The 19,551-nt window shown below is 50.7% G+C and overlaps 1 protein-coding gene across 2 annotated transcripts; it reads left to right on the forward strand.

Moving 5' to 3' along the window:
* Nucleotides 1-5,356: 5,356 nt before the first annotated feature.
* On the forward strand, nt 5,357-18,742 carry SGK2 (serum/glucocorticoid regulated kinase 2; the record flags this gene model as incomplete). 2 transcript variants are annotated; one of them, XM_084217911.1, is made up of 14 exons in its annotated part: nt 5,357-5,408; nt 10,497-10,566; nt 11,773-11,830; nt 12,275-12,324; nt 12,898-12,955; nt 13,539-13,622; nt 13,930-14,061; nt 14,854-14,966; nt 15,446-15,482; nt 16,042-16,128; nt 17,407-17,502; nt 17,774-17,929; nt 18,298-18,387; nt 18,587-18,742. In XM_084217911.1, 14 exons carry the CDS (start codon nt 5,357-5,359, stop codon nt 18,740-18,742), a joined length of 1,239 nt encoding a protein of 412 aa, XP_084074037.1. The 2 variants fall into 2 exon arrangements, with proteins under 2 accessions (XP_084074037.1, XP_084074036.1); XM_084217910.1 differs by lacking the exon at nt 5,357-5,408 and adding an exon at nt 6,773-6,965.
* Nucleotides 18,743-19,551: the final 809 nt, after the last annotated feature.

Here is a 19,551-nt window from a genome sequence, read left to right on the forward strand (position 1 = left end):
TGCAACATTTGTGCCTTGGGCTTGGAACACGGGCAGCCCCTCCAGCCCGTCGCAGCAGACATTTTGATGCTGTGACTGTGCCTGTGACAGCCTTCGTGTGCCCAGTGCTGCGGGATATGTGCAGCCCTGTCAGCAAGGGATGCAGCGGAGTGAGGAAAACAACCCCCAAAATAGCAGCGGGTTTAACGTGAACAAAGCAGAAATCTTCTGAAAGCCCAGTGCCATGTCTGGGCTCCAAATGGCTTTCGTCTGTGCTTTGTAGCTTCTGGTCATGTGCTGCAACAATCCTCTAAACCTTCTCACTCTGAAAACCAGACAAACAAAGGCCCTCTCTGCACTACCAGGGAACGGATTTATTTCTCTCTGTGTCTTTACAGTTCCTCAGGCACAATGGGGACCTCTATTTGGGCTCGTTTCCTGAGACATGAGGGTAATACCAAATCTCTGTTGCCCTCACTCATCCACACAGTTGTGCCACCCAACGGGACCATCGGTGGGAGCTGGAGTGAGTGAGGGCTGAGCCCACTCCTCCCTGTGTGCAGAGGGCAGGTATGGCTCTGCCTCCTCCACACACATGGAGACAGAGAGCTTGCCTGTGGTGGCAGCTGGGTATCTCAGCCTCATGAAGTTTGGATATTCCATATCACATATTCCAGGCTATTTCAGAAAATGCTTATTTTAACAGTGGCATCAGCGTTCTCCATCAATTGATTTTCTACATCTTTGGAGTTTGTGTTTCTGGTGAGGAGCTGGAGGCTCCACCAGTGACTCCACCAACCACACTCACCTGTCAGATTCTTGTTTGGGCCACCTCACAGGGATGTGTGACCCCTGGTGCTGGGGTCCTGCAGAAGGGAAGCAAGAGGAATGGAGCAAATTGGGGAGAGCATGGAGGCCAGTGGATTTTGGCTCTAAAGTGCTCCTCCGGGCTCAGTTCTGATGTGCCCACAGGTCCTCCTTGGATTCTCAAGTGGTTTTTCCTCTGTATGAGTGGCCCAGGATCCCCAGAGCAGGGGACACACAGGGGACAGAAGGGAGATTGAAGGACTGCCACACCTGCACAGATCAGGCATGTAAAAGTCCCTGGATTTCTTGCCCCTCAGTGCTGCCAGAGGGCAAGGCTCCCTCTCACCCGGCTCCTAATGTCTGACAAGGTCTGTGGGTTGCTGGGGGATTGGCAAAAGATCCTGTTCACAGCCAGGAGGTCTTGCTGGAGTTTGGGAGGTGACCCATGCCTCATTACCTCTGCTGGGAGCCAGCATGTGACCCAGCACAGCCTCCGGCAAACAGAGCATTTTGTTCTGACCCTTTGCACTTCCCTGCCAGCGAGCTGCCCTCTAATCCCCCCAAGGAGGGATTTTCCTCTTCCACCCCAGCTCCCTCTGCCTTGGTCCCCTCGGGGAGCAGTCCAGGGTAATAATTTACTGCCTGCCACAAGCCACTCCTTCGGACTTTTTCTTCGACCTTCAGACCGCATTGCCAAAATAAAAACAACAGGAGGGAGAGAGGCACAAGCTGCTCCCACAGCGAGAGTGTGGCAGTGCCCGCCAGCCCTGCTGCCAGATCCCAGGAGCCCTGCCTGCAGGTAATGCCCCTTTGCTTTCTCTGGGATGATTGAGACTTTCCCTTCTTTTAGAGGCTTCCTGAAGCCCTTTGGGAGCAGCAGAGGGTTTTGTGAAGAACTTGTCCCTTGTTGCCAGGAACCTGGCTGGCCTGTGGAAGAGCTGCTCCCCAGGGCCAGCAGCTGGAAGTGGAGGGGGGTTGAGTTCCAGCAGTGGGGTTGTTTCCCAGATGTGGAGAAGTCCAGAGAGGAGATGAGCAGCCTCCTTGCTGCCTCTGCAAACTAGCTGGGAAAATTTCTGGCATTAACTCTGCCTCCCCCAGGGATCTTCCATCAAAGGAACTTCCATCACCCTACTTGTCCCTGCAGCCCCTCAGCTGGGTGAGCTCCTATGGGCAGCACCATGAGTGCTCCTGATCTGGGTAATTTCAGGAGCTGGCAGAGCAGCAGAAACCAACTGTGCATCCCCATGGTCCTGGGCCACCTGCACATTGGGCTCCACTGGGATTAGCAGCAGCATCAGAAGGGTGAAGTTTATACCAGGAATTTCAGGTTGTGTTGGCTCCTGTGGTCTCCTGGGCAGTGAGAGTCTGAGAGCCTGATGAAGCTCAGGGGTGTCCAGCAGCCTTCTAACAGAACATTGCCAAAGCCCTCTCTGGCAGGACAGGGAGGGCTGTTCCTGCTTGGTTCCAGAGCAGGGGAACAGAGGTGGGCTTGGACATTTCAGGGCAGCTCTGCTGCTCTGGCACAAGGGCTCACAGCTCCTGGCAATGCCTTGAGCCCAGCCTGGACTGGGCTGCTCACTGGATGCAGTATGTAGAGCTCTGCTGGAGACAATCTCTGGCTGTGCCAGCTCCACTTGCCTCCCAGGATTTGCACATGGATGAAAAGGGTTGAAAACATGGATTCCAGGCAGGGGAGCTGGAGCTGGCAGCTCTCAGGGATGGAGCAGGCAGAGGGGAGGCATTCCCAGGGACACTCCACCCACAGCTGCTCCTGATGAAGCCAGTCCTGTGCCAGCAGCCAGCAGCCAGGGGTCTGAGTTTGGGCAGTGCAGCTCAGAGCCACTTCTGAGCTGCTAAAGTCTGCTCAATCCAGCCAGGAAACTGCCCCTCTGCCCTTGTCCCCACCAGGTGAGCACATCTGGGGCTTGAGCTAGGGGTGGTGGCCCTGTGTCCCACTGACCTGTGCTGCAGAGGAAAAGAGGTATTCATCCCAAATGGGGTTTTTTTGGTTTGTGGCTGTTTTTTTAGGTTGTTGTTGTGGTTTTTTGGGTTTTGGTTTTTTTTTTTTAAAGGCCCTCAAGCACAGGCTGTAATGTGTCCTGAAGTGCTGCTGGGAAAGAGAAAAGGGGACAGCAAGCAGCAAGGGCAGTTGGGCCTTTTGCAAGGACAAGGTTGGCCAGGAATGGCCACTCACAGTCAGACTGCTTCCAACGGTGTGCTATTTATTCACTGAGACTGTGCCTACACTTGAAAAGCACTTGGGAGCAAAAGAAGTTCCAGCCACCTAATTTAATGGCAATAATAACCCCAGGAATTTATTCCGCAGAAGATGGAATTGCTTTGCAATAGATCAGTAATATTCTGCCACATTCATATTTACAGAAATAGAGGCACAAAAAGTGGCAAAAATTGTTCAAACCCACCTTAGCTGTCCTTTGGAATAAAAACTTGATCCCTAGTGGCCTCTTCTTATCTCCTTTTTTTGAAACATGGGAAAATATCCCAGTACTTATGTGGGATTCCTTGGCAAAATCAAAGGCAAAGCCTCAGGCAGAGTCCTGCTTTTTGAAGCTGAAAGAAAAATGTAGAGGGGAAAAAAAAGAAGAAATATTTTAAAGAGCTGCAATGGCTCCCAGTAATCTATTTATTCTTTCATGGATACTCCTAAAGGGAACAAATAGCCTCTGAGCTTTTCAAGAACATCCTATCCTATCCTATCCTATCCTATCCTATCCTATCCTATCCTATCCTATCCTATCCTATCCTATCCTATCCTATCCTATCCTATCCTATCCTAATCTCATTTAACTCTTACCCAGCATAAATAACTGAGTAGCCAAATATTTTAGGTCACCTTTCACTGCAGATCCATGGACTCTTGCTTTGTGCTCTCCAGAGAAGTATTTGTTTTTAGCCTTATCTGGACTTTCCCTGCAATTCCAATTGCTCAGGACTGTGTGGTTCCACTTCAGTGACACTTTTATGATTATGGTTATGGATGTTGCCAGACAGGGAGATTAGGATTATCTTCCTCTGTAAAATAGCATATAAAATGTAGTAAGAGAGAGAAAGAGGGTACTTCTCTGTGTGTAGAGACAATGGGCTGGACCTGTTGTCTCCACTGGATGTGTCCTGTCCTGATGAAGCTGCAAATGTGGCTTTGCTGGGATGGTCCTTCCTGGAGGGATCCAACTCAGCCATGGAAGGACCACACAGCCCTTGACCCCTTATAGGGCTTGGGGAAGAGAAAGGCAGCTTCCCTCTCTTGGGAGAAAAGAAAATGTTTCCAATAATAGGCAATGTCTGGAGGCTCTGAGTTGTGCAAGTCCAGCTGAATAAAATCCCTCTCTGTGGCCAGAGTTTGTTTCCCTCATGGTCTGGCCAGGTCCAGGCAGGAGGTGTGCACAGAAGGGGTTAAATTGCCCGAGATCTGCTCCTCACCTTTGAACTCAGGTCCAGCCAGAGGTTTTCCTGGCACAGATGTGTTCTCTGGAGGACAGGGAAACAGCAGCCAGGCACAGAAGAGCAGCAATGCTGGCAAAACCCAGCCCTGACATCAGCAGCTCTCCAGCTCCACCAGAATTGTTTAATTTTGTGCAGGAGTGTGTGAGTCCTGGCAGGGGAATGGGCCAAGGTCAGTGCTGCTGTGAGGGGCATGGTTACCCTGCTGGCACCTGCAGGGACACGTGCCTGTGGGATGTGTGTGCCGTGCAAGTGGTCCCTTCAGTGTGGCACTGCTGTGTCCTGCCATGGGCACGGGCAATGATGGGTGAGGGACACGAGCTGCTGCAGGAGAGGACTGGCTGTGGGCACACAGGACAGGGCAAGGGCAAAGCCTCACCTCTTACACATGGGGAGGGCAGGAGGCCAACCCTGCTCACACCTGCCTGTCCCACCCATGTCATCGTGGTGACAACTGCTCACCCTCTCCAGGGAGAGTCACAGGGCTCCACAGGCAGAGCCCTTTGCAGCTGCCCCAGGTGTCTGGTGATGTGTGATGTTGAATTTCTGATGAGGACCTGCCCTGCAGGTTCACCCATGGGTCATGTGTCCCTGTGCTTCCAGGGAATGTTTGCTCCTGTGCCAGGGAGCAACTGCTGTCGGGGCAGTCACCCTGGGTACAGGTAGGGTGAACTGGTTTTCAGCTCCTCAAAAGCATCTAAACCCCAAATCCTTTCCCAACAGCAGAAATACATGAATTTAACAGGTTTTGGGTAAATTACTTCCCCTGTGTTACAGGAGCCAAACGTCTCAGCTCTTCCATTCCCTCTGTCTGCCAGTCCCAAAGGGCTTTGTCACTTGGGGTGATGGCAGAGCCCCCCAGTAATCTCCACCAGACTGGGTGGGTGCTGCTCAGGCGAGGGTCAGGAGCTGTCCCTGTGCCCCAGAGCTGTGCCTGGCTGGCAGGCAGCCAGTGCTGCACCCAAGGACTTGTCTCTGCTCTCAATCCTGTGCCCTTCACCTTTGCAGACAGAGGAACATCTGTGTGCTCTGCTTCCCGAGGACACCCAGAGCCAGCAGCTGAATTCCTGCCCCAGCTGCAAGGAGAGAAGATTATTTTGGCTGGCTTATGTTCTTTGCCTGGATGGAGCCCTCTTCCACTGCCTTGGGCAAGACAAAAGGTAATGCTGCTGGGTGGCAGGGTGGCACTGAGCCCTGGGCATGGTGAGGGCATGGAGAAGGCTTCTCCATGGTCTCCCACAAGTGTTGGGCTGCAGAGCCTTCCTGGTGGGCTCCAGCTGGGCTCAGACTGCCCAGCAAGGGCTGCAGGGAGCCTGGCTCCCATGGGACACACACAGAGGTGGCAGCTTTGCCTCTCACACCTGGCCCTGGGTGACACCAGGCTCTGAGGGACACCCAGCCCTGGAGGGCTAATGATCATCACAGAGGGGGTAGGATGGACAAAACCGACCCAACATCACTTTGTCCATCACTAGCTGTCATCAGATTAGGTGCTTTATGCATTTTAGCTCTTGCAATTTTCCCTACAGGATCCTCCTGCTTTCTCTTCTACAGATAGAAAGTGGGTTTTTAATTAAAGATGCCTTTTTCCATGGAAATCAAAATCAAGTAGATTTTGTTGATAACACCAAGATTTTCATTAAAGAAACAAAAGCAGAAGACACTGACTAGTCAAAAGCTCAGCTTTTTGACTGGCTGAGCAAAAAATCAGCTTTTGACCAGAAATAAGGTAATATTTCAAGTAAAATGCTGGTTCCCCTCCCTCATTACACAGGGCACCAAGCACATGAGATGTTCCCAATGATCTCCTCTGGTAGCTGCAGTCTGGGTGAGGGACCCATCCCATGGTGACCAGCCCTTCTGCTTCCCACAGGGAATGCTGCCACAGCCTGGCTTCTACCTCCTTGCACCCACCACTGAAATTGCTCCAGAAGCTGCTTTCCTGCTGCTGCAGCTGCATGCAGGGAGATTTTAATAAAAAATTACAATGGAATCAAAAAGCAACTGCTTTAATTTTAATGAAGAGAGAGAAGACATCAGCCCTTCTCCCAGATCTCCTTTTGCTCAGATCTCAGTCTCTGGTCTCTCAAATCACCAAGCTCCCCATGTGTTTATGTTTGCACTTGGCAGTGCTGCAAAGCACCAGCCTGGCTGCCCTGGCTGCAGCCCTCCAGGGTCCCCAGGACACTGTAAAAAGCAGCTTCTTCAGGGTTTGACCTGAACCAAATGCCAGTTTTGACCTTCCTCCAAACCACTAGACAGAGGACGAATTTCCAGCTGACTTGTAAAAAATTATTCAGAACACCTGATCTACCTGCCATGCTGCAATTTGTTTCTACACACCACCTGCACCTCTTCCTCCCCATCCAAAGCTATCCCTCCCACTTAAATTCTCACTCCTTGGGTACAGCTAGCAGGTGTTTCTTCATCTTTTGCAGCTGGTGAGCTCTTCCTGCTCTCTTTAAAAATGCTGCAGTGGCCTGATCACTCTGAGGAGTTGGGGGTGGTTCTGTTTAGGGGCTAAATGAGCTGCTGCAGGAAGCAAAGCTCTTCCCCTCTGTGTTTTAGGAAGGAGCTTTGGGGTCCTGGCCTAGCAGGGCAGGCAGAGTGGGCTGGTGCAGGGATGGGGAGTGTGGGCAATGAGAGGTCTCTGTGCTCGGTGCTTGTGGACTGCTTCCCATGCTTTAGGACTCAGCCTGTGGGAGATGAGCTCCCAGGTATGTTTGATGACTTGTTTTCATAGAGTTATTTTTTTACAAAGTGCTTCAAGCTTTAGCCACCTGCTGTTTTCTTTAAGTTCTGCAAGTAGCTTTTCTCTAAAATTTCAAAGGTTGGCTGTCTCCAGCTTGCCCTGAGCCAGGGCTGCTTGGCTGGGTTTCTGCTCTGTTTTGCAGTGTCCCTGGGGTGTAGGGAACAGGATCTTCAGGAGAAAATTGGGCAAGCCAATAGGTCTCCAGAGACTGGCTAAGAAAGCTTCCTCAAATGCAGAAGTTCTTTAAAGTCTTTCCTAACCTCTCCCTGGACTTACTGTAGTGTCTCAGTGGGGATGGAAGTGGAGTTCAGTACTAGCTTGCAGCTATCTCTTAGATCTGCAGCAGAGGAAAACTTGAGCCTTTTTTTCTCTCCCCAGTAAAAGCACGTGTTTGCAGGAATCCTCCTTCCCACTTCCCTCCCTGCTCCTCTCTGAGCTGAAACTGGGGCATCTCCCCCTTAAGCTGAGAGCAGCCCCTGCGCTGGGTGAAACCTGTGGGTGCCCTTCCCTCACCCCTGCCCCTCCAAACTCTGAGCTTCCTCCACAACATCACCTGCTGTCCCAGCCACAGCCCTGCCAGGCCTCTCCAGGCTGGCAGCCAGCCCTTCCCAGAGCAGGAGGGGACGAGGGACTCGCTCCGAGGGGTTTGCGATGTAGGTTAGGCAGGGAAGGCTGCCGAGAGCGGTGACATCGGGGAGGAGGCGGGAGCAGCCCGCAGATGACGAGGCTGTGAGGTTGTGTCTCCGTGCAAGGTACGCCTTGCATTAGTAATGTGTTTGTAGCAAATAACGCTGGGCTGGCATGGGAATGTGGGTCACCACTGGCAGAACTGTGCGAGGAACAGGGAGCTGCTCGTGCTGTGCTGGGAAGCAAACGTATGTTACCGAGGGATGTGTGGTGGGGGGAGATTTAGCTGCAGAAACTGCTCCAACTTGGAAGTAGCAGCTTTCTGTTGTGTGAGCGGGTGCTTCCTGCCTGGTGGGTGCCTGTGGCTGGGAGTTGGGGTGAAAGGGTGTTTGAGGAAGGGGGAGTGGGGTGCAGGGGTCTGTGTTCCTGATGTGCTCCCCTAGACTTGCTTTGCCAATGCTCTCTGTGGCCCTGGTCGTGCCTGGAGCATCCGTGCCGCACCAGCAGGCACGAGGAGGGATGCAGCCGGGCATGGATAACCAAGGATTCCAGCGTATCTTCGTGACCTATTTCTGGTTCTGTTGTTCAGTGTGTGCGCTCAGGAAATCTCTCTGCTTTGGGGGGTAGGGTTTGTTAGTGATAAGGAAAAGCCTGCTTGTCTGCTTGTGAGATTTAAACCACAAACTAACCTGGTTCTGAAGGTGGGCTTGGGCTGGGGAAGGTGGCTCTGAACCTGAACAGGAAGTGATGGGGTGGGGATATACACATCCTACAAATGGGTATGGTGCTTCAGTGCCAGAGACTTTAACCTCAGAGCAAGTCCCTTTAATGAAAAAGCTGCGCTGGAAAAGGCTGCCCTTGGTCAGCAGGGACTTGTTGAGTGGCTTCACTTCTAGCAAAGAGGCAGTGGAGCAGAACAGGGCTGGTGGAGGGAGGCATGAATGGGCTGCCAGGCTGGAAGGGGCTCCTGCCTGGCTGCAGGTTGCTAAAAGAGGCTTGTCCAAGCCCCTTGGAGCGAGTCAGGGACTTGTCCTGCATCCTGTAAATACATCCAGGGCATGTGGATGTGTTTTCATGGCTTGCCCATGTGCTCTCCAAGATGCCCAAGCTGTAATATCTCCATCTGTGCCTGAGTCATTATTTCCCCTGAATCTGGGATCAGAACAGTGGTGACAAGCTGGCCCTGAGGCCAAGCCTAAGCTTGTGGGGCTTCAGCTTTGGAGGAACTGGGATGTATCACCTGATGGAGCTGCAGGCAGCAAGCAGGAGTGAGGTGTTGGGTTGAGTTGCTCTGGCCAGAGGCTCCTGAGCAGGGGTGGGAACTTCACTTCTCTCGCTACTGCTGCCATGTGCAGTTTGGGGCTTGTCCACACACACCTGTGTGCCCTGTGCCAGCCTCCTCCCAGGTCTGGATCCTCCAGGGAGTGTTGTCTGCTCAGACACAGCAGCAGTGATGTCCCTCTGCTGTGGCCATGAATCTGCCCAGCCTGTCCAGCAGCCTGTGAGGCAGACACAGCCCTGAGGCAGGTGTTGGGTGACCTTCAGCAGACCTGGGAGAGCCAGGCTGTCAGGGAAAGGACTATGCCCAGTGGGAGGAGATGGGGCTTGATCTGTCTGGGTGCTGCCTGCATGCTGTCCCTGCTGGTGGCTGCCAGCTGGGACAGGATCTTGGACTTGCTGCAGGGCAAAGTATGGACAAGGTCAGGGGCTCAGACCAGCCTGATGTTGTAAGTTCTCCCTCTGCATGGTTTGTGGGCTTTGCTTTAAATTCCCTTTGCCTTTCTTATCCATTCAGAAACTCTAAACCCACAGTTTAGTGTTTTGGCTGCTCATCAGAGCTGCCCCCAAATCCCAGATCTGCTGGTGGGGCCAGTTCAGGGGCTCTCAGAAGTTTCAGGACCCCCTGCCTGGCAGATCTGAAGATCCATGCAGGAAGGGCTCTGTTATGGGCTTGTTTGCCTCAAAACTCATTGTCCTACAAAATCCTTGCCCAGGGAGATGTGCTCTGGCAGTTGGCACTGCCCATTCCTTGGTCTGTAGAAGAGCTACTCCAGCCTGCTTGTATCTATAAATGGAGAAGGAAACCTGTTTCTGTGAATGTTTTGATTCTTGCTTTCCCTTCAGTGGCAGAACTGAGGAGTAAAACTGAGTCTTGAAATAATTTTGGTATCTACTCCTATGCAAAACAAAGGACTCCTCTGTACAGGCTGCACTCCTTGGGCTTCCCTCTGGCTTCAGCCTGTGCAGCAGGGAGCAGGCTCAGTGCTTCCTCTCTGTGAAGGGAGAGGTGATGATGATGATGAGTGGTGGCAACTGCCTGCAGAGCTGAGCAGCAAGGATGCTCTATGATGGGAATCCCAGCTTCTGGCACTGGCTATGTGTCCTTGGGCAAGTCACTGCTGTGATGTGTGTGTGCTGGCTTACCTCCTGCAGGGCCTGAAAGGTTTCATTCACGTCCCTAATTACTCACAGAGTCCTGAATGGAAGGGACAGTGGATGTGCCAAGTGTGTGACGTATCCCAGTACAACCTCATCCTTGTAAGCACTCTCCTTGTCCCCCCTGGGGACACAGAGGTGGCTCAGAAAGGCTTGACAGTGGTGCTTCAGCCTGAGTCCCCTTGGCCACCAGAGAGGGTGTTTGTTTTGTGGCACTCCTCCCTGTCCTGTGAGCTATTGAGGGCTCCTGGTGAGGCTGGGAGGGAAGATGTCCTGGTTCCTATAATTTCCTGGTTATTTTGGTATGTGAGTGGAGGGGGGAGGAGGGTGGCTGTGGAGAGAAGAGCAAGGTCAGTGAAGAACAAATGTGCCTCTGTGCACTTGTGATCACGCTGCCAGCTAATCGGCTTCGGTGCTCCAACTTTGCTCACAGAACTCATCAGGCACGGCCGGGAGAGGATAGAACAAACCATCAAGGCCTCTGGCTCCAGGCTCTGCTCATAGTGAGTATGAACCCCTCCCAGTGGGATGGGAGCCCTTTAACAGCTCAGCTGATAACCCCTGTGGTGGATGGAGCTGGCTGGCACCAGGCAGATGTGGGCAGTCCCTGACACAGCTGCCAGCATCCGCTGCTGCCTGGCAGCTCCTGCCATGCCCAGCCTGGCTGTGCAGGAGGGGTTTCTTTGGGATGGCTGGGGGTCTGTGCCTGGTGGTGTGTGGGGGCAGAGAGTGGGAGCACCCACAGGTGAGATGTGGGGAGGCTGGTGGGGTCTTTGGGCCCCCTTTTTGGGAGGGGTGGGGCAGAGGGTGGCTGTGGGGATGAGAGCCTTCAGAGCCTTGATGTAGTGTGGTGGGGCTGAGGGGGAGGGTTAAGCTCTCTGGGGCAGAGGAGAAGGGAGCAGAGCTGTTTTGTTCATGTTATCTTCTTAATTCTGGCTTTTGCAAAGAGCATAGAGGAACCCCTAAAACCAAAGGGAGGAATCCCTGAGGCAAGGCTCACCCATCCCCAGTGATGCTCAGGCAGGATGGATCTGAACCAACGAGTGTTCAAGTCTGGCTTCTCCAGCCCCAGCAAAAGCTGTGCCAGGCAGACAAGAGGTCTTTAATGCCTCTGCTCACCAAGCCTGCCCTGGCTGCCATGGCAGCTCCTCTTCCCTGCAATGTCAACGTCCCTGAGCTGCCCTGGTCTGACCTGCCCAGGGGAGTGACCTCTGGCCGCTGCCAGCCCCATGGACCGTGGTGCCTGGACCTAGCTGGACTCCTGGCTGCCCTGTGGGGATACTCACTGGGCTGCAGCATCCCTGTGCTGTGAGGAGGGGGCTGCATCTGCCTGCAGAGGGGTCTGGCCATGGCCAGGAGAGCTGTGACTGCACCTGGCCTGGTGCTGTGTTGCTGCTGGGGCTGTGCTGGCCCTTATGTGCTTGTGCAGTTTCTGTTATTGCAAGTCAGGGGCCAATATTAGATAAGTTTGGTCAGCCAGGAGCCCTGCTTCCCTAATCTCCTGACAGCACACACAGTTCCCTGCCTCCCCCAGAGTGCAGGTATCCCATCCTTTGGGGGTGGCAGTGCTGGGGAGCTCAGCTGAGCCCTCCTATGATGGAAGGGGTGCACACGCTGGGGCTTGCACTACTCCCTGGCAAGTTAACGATCTGAAGCTGTTTCTCTCTCGGATTTTGTACTCAACACTGACTTCCTCTTCTTTTCCCAAGTGCTGAACGAGTTGTTTTATTAATGGATCGTTCCCGGAGCCCAGACAAAAGCACACAGGTGAGATCATGGCTCTGAGCAAACAAATCCTCACTTTTGGGACAAAGGGGGCTGCTGCCTTTAGATCAAAAACAAGGAGAGAGACAGTTAGCCTGCTGGGACTCTTGCTGCTGCCCTGTCCTGTGGGTGATACTGGGTGGGGAAAAACAAAAGGGAGGCCCTTTTGGACAAGGCATGATGTTCCCAGAGTCTGGGGACAGTAAGGTCCCTAGGGAACAGGAAGAGCATGGGTGTGTGTATGTATGCCCTTGTCTTTGGAAAGAGAGAGGCTGCAGCTCTGTGATGCTGTGTGTGCATAAGGCCATCTAAAGAGACCTTAAATGTTTGCTGACATATCCACTGGGTGTTTATCAATGGCTCTGTGTGAGGGTTGCTGTGCTGAGGAAGGGAAAACCCAACCTGCAGCATAGTCCTTGTGACTAAAATTCTTGTTATCTTCTCTAGCCTTCAACACCAACTGACAACATCAACCTCGGACCTTCTGCTAACCCCAAGTAAGCTCCCTGCAAAGCCAGGTAGGGTGTGGAGTGTGAAGAGATTTGGTAGGGGGATGCAGCTGGTCCCTGTGTGTCACAGGGTGGTGTCTGCAGGAGTCTGGACAGTTACATTTCTTGGCCTTTAACACCGTATGTGCCACCAACGCACCAGCTTCCAAGACTAAGCTGTAGCTGGTAGTTATTGTATCATCCTCTCCTGGCCGTGTCTATAGCCCTTGTCCCTTTGCTTTTGAGAGGTAGTAGGGGAAGCTCTTCCTTGTCACTGCTGGCTTCCTGACTATCTTTCTCTAGAAAGTGTACCCCTGTAAGGGCATCATTTAGTCCTGACAGGTGCTGTCCCTGCTGCTGCCTTCAGCCCAGGTTGCTGAGGGGCTGCTCGTGCTCTGCAGGGTGCACTGACTTACACAGTGTGAATTCTGAGCTGCCTGGGAGTGAGGGTCGCCCACCAGCGCCCTTTAATCCCTTTCACAAACACTGTTTTTTCCAAGCAGGATCTCTGCTTTGATGGTGCTGTTACTGTTGCATGTTTCTCTCCCAGAAACATTAACTTGTTTCATTCTTGCCCAACAGTGCCAAGCCAACAGACTTTGACTTCCTGAAGGTTATTGGCAAAGGAAGCTTTGGAAAAGTAAGTAGGCTTGTGCAGGTGGGCTGTAGCTGTTTGGAGGCAGCTTGGAAGGAAAATGTGTTGCCGAAGGAGTTTCTGGCTGTGTCCTTTGCTTGCACCTCTCCTGAGGTGTTTGGCCTGAGTGGGACTGAGATTAAATAAAAGCTGAGACACCATTACTAATAGTCCATTCTAAATTTAAGGTCCTTCAACCTCTCTAAGGACTGAAGAGTGAGGTTGTTTATGCTCAGGGTGGTGATAGTAAAGAGCAGTGATTGATTTGAAATAAGTTTCAAACTTGTTCAGCAAAAGATCTCTGGAGAAACCTTGGAGATAGCCAGGATTCTTTAAATGGGACTGGCCCCAAATACTCCAAAACTATTTTCTATTGGGTGTCTAGGGGATATATGTGGAGATATTGAATGCTTTTCTTCTGGCAATGAAAAAGTGCTGGGAATTGAGAGGGCTGGAGCTTGGTCTTTAAAACCTTGTACCTGGCCCTCTGAAGTAGTTCTTCTGTGTATAATCACTCACAAGAGTGTTGAGCTGGTGAGGACACACTGACACTGAGACAGATAGCTGTGACCAGGACCTTGTGTTGCAGGTTCTCCTGGCCAAACGCAAGTGTGATGGGACTTTTTATGCAGTCAAAGTCTTGCATAAGAAAACCATCCTCAAGAAAAAGGAGGTATGCCTGCTCTGCTGGGTTGTTCTGGAAAATGTGGTCAGTGTATAAGCTCTCTGGGTAATGCAATTGGGGTACCTGGCATTCAGGTAGGCAGTTCACATGTTAAACATGGATTTGCCTGTGCCATGAGAACAAAAGAACAGAGATTAATTAGGTCAGATAGGAGGGAGTGGTTCTCTTTTGGGGGCTGGAAATGACCCTCGTGGGCTCCCAGCATCCACCTGCTTCGAAAGCATCAGTGAGACCTTAGGGCAGGCTGGGTTGGATCATTGCCTGAAACCTTAAAGCCTTGTCTGCTTCTTGATAGCAAAACCACATCATGGCAGAACGCAACGTGCTTCTGAAAAATGTCAAGCACCCCTTCCTTGTGGGACTCCACTACTCCTTCCAGACCTCAGAGAAGCTTTACTTTGTGCTTGACTATGTAAATGGAGGAGAGGTGAGTGTACTTCCAGGCCTTGTTTGAATCCTTTTTGGTCCTTCCCAAACATGCTGCTTTATTTAAAACTATTTCTTGTCAGAAGATAAGGATGCGGAGGGATAATGTTGTTTTGACTGCTGGCAAGGAGCAGGCAGGAATATCTCACCTGTAAATTGAGTCAAGATCTTGCTGGCTATGACTTGAGTCAGTTGATTCCCAAAGTAAATATTCTGAGAAAAGTGGTATTGGGGCATTTTAAAATTCTATGGAAAATATGGGAAATGCTGGCATTGGTGAGGTTCAGGGAAACCCCCTTGTGGGCCAGCTCTGGATCCATGTCTAGTGCTTAGGGATGATGCCATTGCAACTTTTTAGGCTTTTTCTGTCCTCTAGAAGCTTACTTTTCTCAGCTGTCTTTCTGTGCTATCTAAAACTGGCTGGAAGATATTAAGTGGATATCTTGCCCAAATCAAGTTGATGCTGGGGACCATTGCAGGTTCAGCTCTCTGCATGTATCACTTCTCATGGCCATAGTACCACTGTAATCAGCCTGTGGGTTGTAGCAAATTAGGAGCTTAACCAGATCAGCAGATGATGGGGGGTTTGAGAATTAATTGCCAAGTTTTGTGAATGATAAAGAGGAAAAATGAAACAATTTCTAGAATGGTGTTTGGATTGCTTAAATTCACTTGGCTGTTAATGTGCTATGTGCTGTAAATCACTTTCCACTTATGTAGCTGGCTTTCAGCCTTGCTCCAGATTAGCCTTAATTTATTTGGAGACATGATCAATCCTCTCACCTTCCCATAGCTCTTCTTCCACTTGCAAAGGGAGCGCTGTTTCCGTGAGCCCCGGGCCCGATTCTACGCTGCAGAAGTGGCCAGTGCCATTGGGTACCTGCATTCCCTAAACATCATCTACAGGTAAGGCAGGGGCTCCAAGCCTGCCCTGGCAGGGGGTGCAGTGTAGGAAGGGAAAGGGATCCACTGGGGAAGTGAAGTGCAGGACTGGAGTAGCTGAAGAACATCCTAGCCCAGACAAGACTGCGCTGCTGGCACTTTATCCTGCAAGACCTGATGGGCAATGAACCATTCTTTCCCCTTCCCAGTATCAGTCCGAGGGTATTGAGTTTAAAGACATCAAATAAACCTGGCTCAATAAGTAAGAAATCATCTCTCAGTAACCATTTGTGCATGGAAATGCAGGCTAATGCCTGATCCTGTGGGAAAGCAGCCTATTTATGTTTGCATGTATGTATACTGGCAGGAGTCTGCAATTTGGGAAGGTCTTGGTGATCTGGATTGGGAGGCTTTATTAGCTCCTGCTCTTAGCTGAAACAGTTTCTGATCCATGTTTTCTAAATATCTGGCCAAATCTGCTCAAACAGCACTTTGTCTTGCAGGGACTTAAAGCCTGAGAACATCCTCCTGGATTGCCAGGTATATTCACAGCTTGGGCTGTCTTCCTGCTGGCTTTAAAAACATCAGGACCACAAGCAGAGGGCTGTGGCTCTGCAAGCTGAACTACAGCTGACATGATGGCATGGATTTTGTCTGTCTGCCCCACTGCGTTTCTGTGCAGATCCTGGAGGGATGAGAGGGCTTGCCCTCTGAAGAACGGCATGGTTTTGGGGCTCATTCCCAGAAGCTGGGACCAGACCTGTGGGGGGATCAGGGCGGTGAAGAGCAGGTCACTGCTGCAGCTCTGGTGGTGGCTGTTACATAAATTGGCTCTGTGATACAGCAGGAGAAAATCACAGCAGTGCTGGAGCTCCTCATGACTATATAGCTGTAGGCAAATAAAAAATAAGAAATTGAGACTTTTTTTCTACAGGCTCCTATACCTGTACTATAGGATGAACATAATGGGAGGGAGGGGAGGCAGATGGGCAGTGGGGAACCAAAACCCACATGAGATAGTAATGCATAGGAAAATACTTGGAAATCCTGTCTCCTCTCCATAAAGAGTGGGACAAGCTAAAGTTTCTCTTTTCTTTAGGGACACATAGTGTTGACAGACTTTGGACTCTGCAAAGAAGGAATGGAGCAAGAAGAGACAACTTCTACCTTTTGTGGCACTCCTGAGGTACTGCATGTGCTGGGGCTTTGCTGAGACCCGGGGGCTGGAAACCTTCAGACACTTGGTGCTCTGGGGCTTGTGCTTATGTGACCAAAAAATTATGGGCTCTCTGAGGCTGTCAGCCTGGAGCTCGAGTTCAGATAAGGCCTTCCCTATCCAGCAGGAACAGCTACCTGTAACAACACGGCAATTTTGGAGTATGAATGAGCCATTGGGGCAGGGGTTCCTGCACTTGGAAATGGCCAGGCTTGTGAAAATAACTGTGGAGGTGGAGACAACCTTGTTCCTGGGAGCAGGATGTTTACCTGCTCTGAGACCCCAGTGGTGCAGAACAAGGAGCCTGCTGGTACTGCCATGCACAGGACCTTGCTGTGCTCTCCTCTGTGTCCTTGGTGCATGCAGGAGCTGCAGAATGCTCTGTGCAGAGGAGGGGACCAGGCTCCCCCCTGGAATGCAAACACTGCTCAGAGGGGAGGAAATGTTTTTCCTCCAGTGCACTCCAACTGGGTTTTGCAAAAACCTATTTCCAGTCTGACTTCTTGGAGGCTTTTTTGCCTGCTTCTTACTCTGAGCCTGGGGATTTTGGATGCACTTCAGCCTAGGTAATATACCTGTCCTGCTGCTTTCCCCAGGCAGCTTGGCAAAGGGTCTGTAAGCATGGCACCTTTCAGCATTCCAGCTCAGCAGAAGTGGGCAGGAATTTCCCTCCTTTGCCAGTGAGGTTTCACTTATCCAACAGCACAGCATGAACCAAGCAGGAATGTTTCAGCTTAGTTTTCTAGTTTTGGTGTGTGTTGGTATTTTCCTGTTCTAGACAGGGCCTGAGAGTACACAGAGGTAATTCTGTGGGAAACTTCTGCAGACTGCTCAAACTGTTAGCTGTTGCTCCTTGATGGTGCTTCTTGGTAGTTTTGCTGCTTTGGACAGACTTACTGGGGCTGAAAATTGCAGCTTTTTCAAAAATACAGGAGATTTTTAGATGTGTGATATCTCCTAGTTGGACAGGAGTGTTGGCTGAGTTGTGGCAGATATCAAATGCTTGTAGAAGTCCTCTCAAGGAAGAGAACCTCCTGTAGCCTTCAAGGACACTTTGAGGGTTTTGGTAGGTGTCTCTCAACCCCATTGCTCCAAAGCAAGTGGAGAGTTTATTAGATAATACTAAGAACAGCATCTGTGCTATTCTTAATGCATTTGATTGACTTGAGTTACAGCCAGATTTGGGACTAAGGAGGGCAAAGCCCTTCCTTTATAATTTGACTCCAACATTTCCTTCTGACTTCCCAGTATCTGGCTCCTGAGGTGCTAAAGAAGCAGCCCTATGACAGGACGGTGGACTGGTGGTGTCTAGGAGCTGTCCTCTATGAAATGCTCTTTGGACTGGTGAGTTTGGAAATGGGCTGGTTTACTTTGCATAGTGGAAATTTGATTTGCATAACCTGTGGTGTGAGGTTGGTCTGGTGCTCACAAGGTACTTGACAGACAACTAAATCCTGAGTTAATGATCTGGTTCAATCCTACCACTGCCCTTTTGAGCAGAGGTGTGGCATGTCTCCCTCATCTACTCACTGCAGGACTCATTTTGACCTGCAATGTGTGGCTCCTTCTGGTAGCTCATGTTTTACCTGGCTGCTTCTCCTCTCTTTCAAATTAGCCTCCTTTTTACAGCCGGGATGTGTCTCAGATGTATGACAACATTCTGCACAAGCCACTACAGATCCAAGGAACCAAGACAGTGGCAGCTTGTGACATCCTTCAGGGACTTCTCCACAAGGACCAGAAGAGGAGGCTGGGTGCCAAAACAGACTTTGTAGGTGGCCTTCACTATGAGCAGGAGGGAGGGAGGATGGATGGGGAAATTTCTATTCTGAGCATTTTTTTCAGAACAGCACTGCCTTGGAAAAACCTTCCCACACAGTCTGTCCCTTCAGCCTCCTACAAGGAACACATGGGGTTGATTTGGATTTCCAAAGGGAGAGGGGAGGTGGCCAGCTAAGGACACCAGTGTGTGATGGGTCATTTCCCTTTGGGGATTCCTGGACCACGACCCTCATGTGTTAAGGATTTGCAGATATGAGTATGTGGGAACTTCAAGTCAACCTCCTAAAGCTGTGAGATCAGGTGCTGGAAAATGAGGGTTAGCAGAAAATTCACTTTCCCTTCCTGCTTTCTGTACAGCTTGAGATAAAGAGCCATGTATTCTTCAGCCCAATAAACTGGGATGATTTATATCACAAGAGGATTACTCCTCCATTCAACCCCAATGTGGTAAGTGGGTAATTCTGTCTGTTTTACAGAAGGGATCCTCTCCAAATACCTCATGCCGATGCTGAGGGTTCTGAGGTGTGGGTTGGGACCTGCAGATGCAGTAGTGATGGCTCTTTTGGAAGAGCAGCTGTGTTGGGCTGTCTGAACACAAGGTTTGGGTCTGCTCCCTCAATGATTGTGTGTCTGCTCCTTGGCTTAGGCTGGCCCAGCTGATCTGCGACACTTTGATCCTGAGTTCACCCAGGAAGCCATCTCTGCCTCCATCACCCGCACGCCTGACCTGGCAGCCAGCAGCTCCAGTGCCTCAGATGCATTTTTAGGATTTTCATATGCACCAACTGAAGAGGACATTTAAGTTTTACAAAGGCTTTGTCAAGCCATATTTTAAATTAATGGGTTTTATGGAGTTTTTTGGGTTTTTTCCCCCTTTTGAGAGGATTGGTACTGTCCTTTGCTCATGGTTTAAGGAAATTGGCACTAACACACTAACTGGCTGGGATGGAACAGAGCTGTTAATTTTTGTTGTTTGGTGGATTTTTTCTCTAAATGAGTGTTTCCCTCCCAGGGAAAGTGGGAAACTGACTATGATTTTCCCTGAGTGTCTTGTGCTGCTTGGCAGAATTGTATTCACTCTGTGGTTATATTTATGGTTGAGGTATGTGGCATCATTCACATCAACAGCCATGTCCCTGTAACTGGACACATTTATTTTAGGTTGTTTTTTTTTTTTTTTTTTTGTGGAGCTATGCTCAGCTATGTCCATGTCTTTCTCAAAGCCCTCAACAGAAAAGGAAACTCTTCACATCACCATGAACAGTGGCTTCTTTCCTTTACATGAACTCTGTCACTCAAGCTGCTCATCCTGGGCTGAGTGAAAAACTGTTCATCAGTTATTGCTCCAAAGGCAGCTGCAGATCTGTAAGTTCTGAACTGCACTATGGCCTTTCATGCCAGTCTGATCCTCCTCAAAGTGAGTGCATTATCTTTCTGGCCCAGGACTGGGATGCTCCTGAAGCAACAACGAGGCTGTGATGGAGGAGCCAATGTGTAGGAGGAAAATCCCAGATCAAGGTGGGGGTGGAGAAAGAGACTGAGTTGCTTGGAAAAATAAAAATAACTTTATAGCTGAATTCTGGTTGGGGGTGAGGGTGCTTTCACAGCATG

The sequence above is a fragment of the Fringilla coelebs genome, assembly GCF_963513975.1.
Source record: "Fringilla coelebs genome assembly, chromosome: 18".
Lineage (NCBI taxonomy): Eukaryota > Metazoa > Chordata > Aves > Passeriformes > Fringillidae > Fringilla > Fringilla coelebs.